Below are 8,029 nucleotides of genomic sequence, written 5' to 3'. Positions count from 1 at the left end.
AAAAGAATATTTTTAAAAAAATTTGAAACATTTAGAAATAATGAGTGTAGATACTTCAATGGATATTCTGATCCAAATACAAAGGCAAGTCAATGTCTACATCCAAGGAAAGTAGTTCGAAGCGAGTAGCTCGGCCACTGGAGTTGCCATTATTTATATAGTTTACTCGCCTCTTGTGACTTATCACCAACATTCATCCAGTCAAGTCATCTTGGAATAAAAGTTTTTCTAGACGTATACCAAATAGGTATTCTGTGATTTATGATACACTTCCGTCTTCCTCGAAGAAATATAAAATAATCGTAATCGAACGCGATACGAGTAACATTACTTTCAATGTGATAGTAAAAGTGTCGACGATTTCAAACAGCTTACCTACATCGACATATCGATACAAAAAAAGTACTCTTGGGTACTCTCTATAGTCTATACTGAAAGCAAACGTCGATAAGTAGGTACTTTATTTATTATCTCTACAAATCGGCCCAACGTCCCCGCAGACAATGTATTATATTGTGCCCGTGCACGCGATGAAGTCGAGCTGAAAAATGGCGTATCGGTCGCAAAACTGTTTCCCTGTAGATCTCTGTACTTTGGCTCCGCGGTCGCGATGATGATGAACCTTACCGATACGACAGCGACAGTACCTATTCGTGATTTATCGATAGACCCCTTGACGTTCGAAACGATTATTATAATATTTCAATATTTTAATATTATGCATAGTGGCCTCATAATGTAATGTGTCAACGTGCATTGTTATTGTCGCGGGCGTGACCTCTGCGCTTCGAGTGTCGTTCTCGACAACAGTATAATATTGTAATAAAGACGATGACCGCCGATACGCGTTTTAGAGGTTTTTTTTTTTTTTTGGCACTGATTACCGAAGCTGGTTCCTGTATGTATATGCGTATATTGTAGTATTATGTCATGATACAATACACGTAACACGAACGGTGACGTTTTGAAAAAATCACACACTCACCCATGCCGCGAGCAGAATCAAAATCGAAACGATCTACGACTCCCCCCCACTAATATTTTCCGTCGAGCTGTCACACTCGGTATTTAATAACAACAACAGGTCGCAGCATAGTACCACGCGTATATCACATAGGTAATATTATTGAATGCTCTTCGGCGTAGATTGTGTAGGTGCCTACTACACGCACATTGTTTTCAAAATTATAGTTTAGAAACGATTTACTTGACCTCAGAAATATATGTATCATTATTTATTATTATTGTTGTGCTACAATAAAGTATTTTAACTAGGCCACCACGCGTTAATCAATATAGTAAATTAATTAGTTAATTAATTAAATGAGGGCCATTGCCCAAACTATAGAGCCATTCGCCATTGTTAACATAATAATAGCAAACGGTTGCAATCAGTGTCTATATATGTGTAGGCAGTAGGTACCTCTGTATATAATATATTACTATAATAACTGTTGTCTGTTTGTAGTCGTTTTGATTGCGATTCTATACACATACGTATTTGTAATACAATATTGGGCTTTTGCTTTAGTAATTAATGTATGATATAGGTTATGCGACGTTTTATTATGATATTATATAGGCCATCGAACCGACTTACTCGGTCAGATGTGTTTACTGTGTATATTGACTTGGAATTAAAACAAAATTCTTACAGCCATTTCGTTGATTATACATAATATGTTCTTATTAAGAACTTCTTTACACAGTAAAATATTATGCTTCAATGAGAATTCATACATATTCTGCCTAGTGTCTATATTTATAATGCTCGTGTTTATTTTTTTTTTAGTTTTAACTTGCGCAAAATCGTATATTATTAAATGTTTTTCAACTCTGTTCGTGAACATTAAATACATATTTTATACGCTATTTAAGTTTACTTGATTATTGTCCGATATATAAATGAATAATAAAACATAATTATTATTATTCCGATAACTATAGTTAGGTAATAATATTTAATAGTTATTATAGTTGTATTGCTTATTTGGAGATGAATGATTCAGAAAAGAGTTTCACAGCCTTAAACTAATACGGCACTTTGTTACAACTACGTGGACGATCCACAAAGCAATGGCATTACAATGGCATAATATTTTTAAAAACTTTACTGGAATAATTTTAAGATTAATTTAGATTTATTGTGAAAATAACCACAATAGTATGTTTAGTAGTTGTTTGTTAGCTGCCTATAATTTTGTAAAAAACCATGAATATAAATCTATTTTTTGACGGTTTTCATGAAAATGTATACATTATTGTTTTCTAAATGCTTCGTTACTTAAAACTTTTTAAGTTTATAATGCTTTGTTAGATGCATAATAAACTATAATTAAGATAGTCATTAAATTATATCTTATACCTATTGTATATGGGTTTTAATAGAAAAAAATAAATTGCACGTCTAAGAGCCAACAAATAAGTTACTAAAAAATTTTTTCTTTTCACCATTCGTTTTTTTATCATCTACTTTTAACGTTGAAATGCGTCACAACAAATACAAAAATGGGTTACACAAAAAGTTAATATTATAGTCAATTTAATAATTTTTTGGTGCTCAGCTCCAATTAGATAATTAAGGAGATATTAATATTAAGATATATAGTAATATATTATTAGGTATGTTGTACCTTCCTAAAAATTGCATTTTGCAATAAAATGGGTATATATGAGGTGGCTTCAATTAGTCTTCGGTTCGAAACCATACACGACTTTTATCATACTCAGTGATAAATTCGATAAATTTGATTGATGAGTTTGATCACTATTTTCTATAAGATTTTAATATTCAAAATTTTATTATTAATTCTATGGATCGAATTTAATTTAAAATGCTTTGTGCTTTATGTATAGAAAAATATATATAATATGCATCTTGGTCAATATTTTGAAAAACGATATGCTCGATTTTTTGTTGTTGTATAGTGTATAGGCAATAATAATATGATATTATGATATTATGATTTAACTAAAAACTAATCATTTATTAAAGGGCAATATTATGTAAGGTACTTCAAAACTTAAGGTTAAGCTTAAGAGTCCTCTATAATGAGAAAATTTAAGTGGTGACCTTGTGGATCATTATTGTTGATCATTGCAGGTTGATGAACAAATAATTTATATTATGTACTTACGATTATGGGTGTATTTTGAATGATCATTTAAACAATAAGAGTATATAGGTAAGTATATAATATAATTTAACTCACAGGTATACTTTGTAAAATATATTTCGTTTATTACATATATATATATATTGGAAGACAATAAATTAAATTATTTATATTATGTATATATATACATATTCGATAAAAATACATGAATAAGGTTTTTACATGTCATTAAAAGAAATGAACTTGGAATTTTGTTTTCGTAATGAAAAAAAACTCGCAAGAAAAAAAAAGAGCGAAATTCCATCAAGTTATCGTCGTCGGTGTGAAAAATGATCGGAAACGGTTATTACCATTTGTTGTAACCGTAGCCAGTGGATTGTGGGTATGAGCTGTAGCCCTTGTTGTAACCGCTGTAACCGCTGTAACCGTAGTGGTCGTTGTCGTAGTTGTTGTGACCATAACCGGAGCTGTACGATCCTGGGTAGTTGTAGCTGTTGCTGTACGAGTAAGCGGACGGGTATTTGTTGTAACCCTGGTTGTAGCCCTGGTCGTATCCACCGTAGTACTGGTTGTTACCGTAACCGCTGCTCGGGTACTTGCTGTAGCCGCTGTTGTAGCCGCTTCCGTAGCCGCTTCCGTAGCCGCTTCCGTAGCCAGAAGAGTAGCCGCCGGTGTATCCGGTTGAAGGGTAGCCGCTGTACGACGGGTAACTGTTGTAACCTCCGCTGTAGCTGTTGTACGGGTAGCTGTTGCCGCTGTAACCGCTGTTGTAACCGCTGTTGTATCCGCTGCTGTAGCCGGTCGGGTAGCTGTTGTAACCGCCCGAGAACACTATACGACAATGCGAAAAAAACCAAACGCGTCAAGTAAAAAACAAAAACAAATTGTCGTCTTACGGAGTACCTATATATTGCGGAGAGTAGGTGTACCTATGTACGGTGGGATAATAATATCACGATTTCGATCGGATGAGCGGCGGACAACATAATGATATCATTATATTAAATTATTATACGTGCAGTTGTCGCCGGTAACACGGGTTGAACTCGCCGAGGTTTCTCATTGTTAAAACGATAATAATAATGAATAAAAAAAATAATACAGACACGCGCCTATTACAAAACCCACGAAGGTCGCACGGATGGTCTCAAAAGTAATCTTAAAAGACACGGTCCCGTGGTCATCACGGACGTTCACACACGTGTTATAGACACGGCGGCGCGGACAGCGGACTCCACGCACAGGAAAACCACGTCCGGTTTGGGTTTTTGCCTTGTTTTCCTTACGTGTTAGATAATAATGATATTTCAGCGAAGGATACGCAGTTATCGTCAGTGCGTGCTGTTATAATACTGTAGTGTTTGCGTTTTAATTTCGTGTAAACACGACGACGTGTGAGCGTATTATTTCGTGCGATGGCCGTCGCAGCCGAGTGCAATAAAACTGTCGTCGGTCCGTGTGGGTACACCTTAATATAATAATAAACGATGGTACGTAAATCGGAACCTTGGAGGACCGGAGACGATGGCTGTAATCATAACGACCGGACGACAATTTACGAAACCTAACGTAAACAAACTTTTTAAGTTATATTTTAATTAACTTTTAAAAGTCTAATCAAACTAAACGTAATGGTACAATGTAAAGTGCAAACTAAATGTTTAATAGTTTTATTTTGAAAAATTTAGATTTTTTACATGTTAGTCGACACGTGGTCTTCGTGAATTTGTGTGTTTGTGTCATGATCAGTTCTCATTATAATATTCATAAAACCATGAAATTTGGGGAGTAAAATATGCAGGTATGCAAAAATGTACGAAAAAGTTTAGATACCTCACTTATTATTATACCAACAAATTGTATGCGACATTTAAATAAAATCAAATTTGTGTTTTTGAAAAATGTTTAAAAGTTAATAACGAGAGAGGATAATATAACATAAATAAAAAACTTAGAATAAAACTTGGTCTCAACGAAACGAGATACATCAACCGACAAATGTCAAATGTATATAAATAATAGGACTTTTGAGCAAATGTAGTTTGATATACCCCATAAGGTTTAAGGACTTCATATGACTACTTACATCGTCCGGTGGCCGCTGGAGTCAGGTCGGATTTGTCTGATCGTTTCTCGACGACTTTGGTTTCTTTTTTGGCTTCTTCGCTCTTAGCTAGAGCTACGGCTACAGCCAGCACGACAAATACCTATGGTACAAATAGTAGAACAAAAATTATGACGAGAATGGCCGACGCATATAATATAATATTGTACACTGCAGCGGCGTTAACTATTAGCTCAACTACTATCGTAGTCGTTATAATCGTTGGAAACTTATAAAATATGACGTATAATAGAGATCGGTACACTCATAGACGTCGAAATATGCGTCTATACAAGCGCCCGAGTGTCTGCAATATGGATCGACTGCAGTGTGGTATTATATTGCAACGTATAGTAGGTAGGTATAAAAGCACTCACTTTGACGAAGGTGTTCATGGTGGTTTGCGATTTGTTGTCCTGTGTCAGCTGTAGAACTCGATTATCTGCAGTGATGAGGAGACGGATTCGTTGTGCAGAAGAGTTCTACGGATCCGGCTTATATACCCGAGCCGACCGGCGACCCCACCCGCATGGATAACCCTGGGACTTTATGGATTGCGGTTCCGCGCACAGTGTTTCGGGTGCCCGCCGCAGATACGAGATATTATTATGTCTTGTGTGTCAGTGTGCGTGTTTGCGTCTTGTGTGTGTGCGTGAGAGTAAGAAAGGAAGAAAAAAACAAACAAAAAAAAAAAAACGAACGTGATTTATTCAAATAATATACGTTATATTATATGTGTATATAAATAATGTATATAATATAATATTGTTTATGCTGAAGGTCGTGAGAGAATTTTTTCCCTGTAAAAATTATTTAAAGAAAAAATACGGGTGTATAGAATAATATGCAATATTTTAATACATTATTACGTTACTATTATGTCATACATATTCAATTCGATCGACGACGAATCTCGCAGAGGATCAGTGCGTTAGCTGACGAATCGGTATTGGGATGTCGTTGAAACGTTTTTAGTCGGATTTGTCATTCGGAATACTAATATGGCAATTTCAATAATAAATTATATTTTGTTCGTTTGATTCAAAATATATGTTTAAATATATATTGTAATGTACGTAATATTCAGTTATAAATTAATCTATCGCAGCGTTAAAGTTACCGTCGTAGTTTGTGTGCGGCGGTCATACAATATGGTTTTTGGTCTCGTGAAATTCATAAGATGAACGTATATGGTATATTATCGTATATTATATTCTGTATAGAAATGTTTCAGAATCGCCTATCATGCAGCCTATATAATATAAACAAATTAATACTTCGATCATTCGATGGGTAATGACTTGATGTTATTTTCTTATAGTAGATCAAACTAATATGACGAAAAACATGGTTACCGATATCTATAAGTAAAGATTTTAAGAAGCAACAATATTTATTTTTTTCATTTAATACAACATTTTGGTAAAACTTTATACTATATATGAAATATTTTCCATAAATAAGTTTAGTTAGTTATTGATAATCAGTAAACCATATTAATTATTGTAGACGTATTATTGTAATATGTTAAACCAAAAGTTTAAGTAAGTGTACCGGAAAAAAATGGGCGCAGATGTAAGCTTAAATTTTAAGTATACCTAATATCACAAGTATACAACTTATACAAATAATAAATAACGCATTTCAATTCAGCTTATTCTATTTCAAAACTAAAAAAAAAATTAATTGTTAGATTTCAAGTTTCTAAATTATATTATAAGGTATAACGAATTCTCATACTTTTTAATAATATGAAAATGAAAATAAAACGAAATCATTTTGGGAGACTAATGAAAAGACGATTTTTTTATTTGAGCCGACTTTACATGCCAATTAGTTTAACTGAAAAAAAAATCGGGGACGAATTTCCAATTGCCATGTTGGCTTTAATAACGAAAAACATACTTATCATACAATAATTTTTGATTATTATTTTTTAATTTTTGTAATAATTGAGTGAAAATGTCTGTGGACTATTGAATTTTTAAACAAAGGGCGGTTAATTATTATACCAAAAGAGGACGAATTAAAAATCAGGAGGCTAAATTAAGACATCTTCATACAACTTTTTTATGGAATTGTTTATTATGTTTAAATGTTTTTAGGGCATGGTCAATGTATATTCAAGCCTTTGTGAAAGATGGGAGTATGGGACATGGGGCATTGGTTAGAGTTGCTGAAGTATGTTAGGACGGAATGATTCGTTTAAATAATATGACCCAGTTATATAATGTGTTTCGAGTATTCAACCAGTACATAAGCAATACAACATTATAATATTGTATGATTGTAAATTGATATATAATATAATTGTTATATTATTATAATAATTAGTGTGTATAGAATGAAATAAAGTTCTGTTTGATAATATCTTTGTTCCGTTATATTCAATATAATATTTATAATGGTCAGGATCCTGAAGTAGACACGTTAAAGATAATTAAAAATAATTAATTGGGATTAGGTATTTCATCATTCAAATAAAAAAAAAACTTCTGAAAAATACCATAAATTGCTTAAAATGACAAAAATTGCAAAGCTTAAAAATTATTATTATTGTATAAACAATTACAATTTTGTATTACTTACCTAAATAATCTGTTATACTAAGCTAAAAAATGAATTTCAATTTCTAGTTATAAATATAAATTGTAGAAAATTATAAAATAAAGATAATTTTTGATGTGCCTTTAGCTCTTACGCTTCAACAAATGCTTCAATTATTATTATGACCATTGGACAGAACATTTTACTCTTGGGCCAACATTTTATTTTACACCATAAAATCTATTTTTTAACTATTTTTTTT

At 32.8% G+C, this 8,029-nt stretch overlaps 1 protein-coding gene across 1 annotated transcript; it reads right to left on the bottom strand.

Annotated features, from left to right (window-relative positions):
* Window positions 1–3,330: 3,330 nt before the first annotated feature.
* On the bottom strand, window positions 3,331–5,710 carry LOC111037909 (keratin-associated protein 21-1-like). Its single transcript, XM_022320753.1, has 3 exons — window positions 5,598–5,710; window positions 5,203–5,323; window positions 3,331–3,947 (listed from the first exon to the last, which is right to left on the bottom strand). Exons 1-3 carry the CDS (start codon window positions 5,613–5,615, stop codon window positions 3,463–3,465), a joined length of 624 nt encoding a protein of 207 aa, XP_022176445.1. The 5' UTR covers window positions 5,616–5,710; the 3' UTR covers window positions 3,331–3,462.
* Between the last annotated feature and the right edge of the window lie 2,319 nt (window positions 5,711–8,029).

This window comes from Myzus persicae, unplaced genomic scaffold, assembly GCF_001856785.1.
Source record: "Myzus persicae strain clone G006 unplaced genomic scaffold, MPER_G0061.0, whole genome shotgun sequence".
NCBI lineage: Eukaryota > Metazoa > Arthropoda > Insecta > Hemiptera > Aphididae > Myzus > Myzus persicae.
Note: the sequence above shows the minus strand (reverse complement) of the source record. Positions and strands in the feature narration are given on the sequence as shown.

Bases quoted from the DNA above. Each gene is read 5' to 3' on its own strand.
- LOC111037909 (XM_022320753.1), bottom strand. The intron at 3,948-5,202 runs GTAAGTAGTCAT...ATTGTCGTATAG, and splicing joins TCCAGCGGCCACCGGACGAT to TGTTCTCGGGCGGTTACAAC.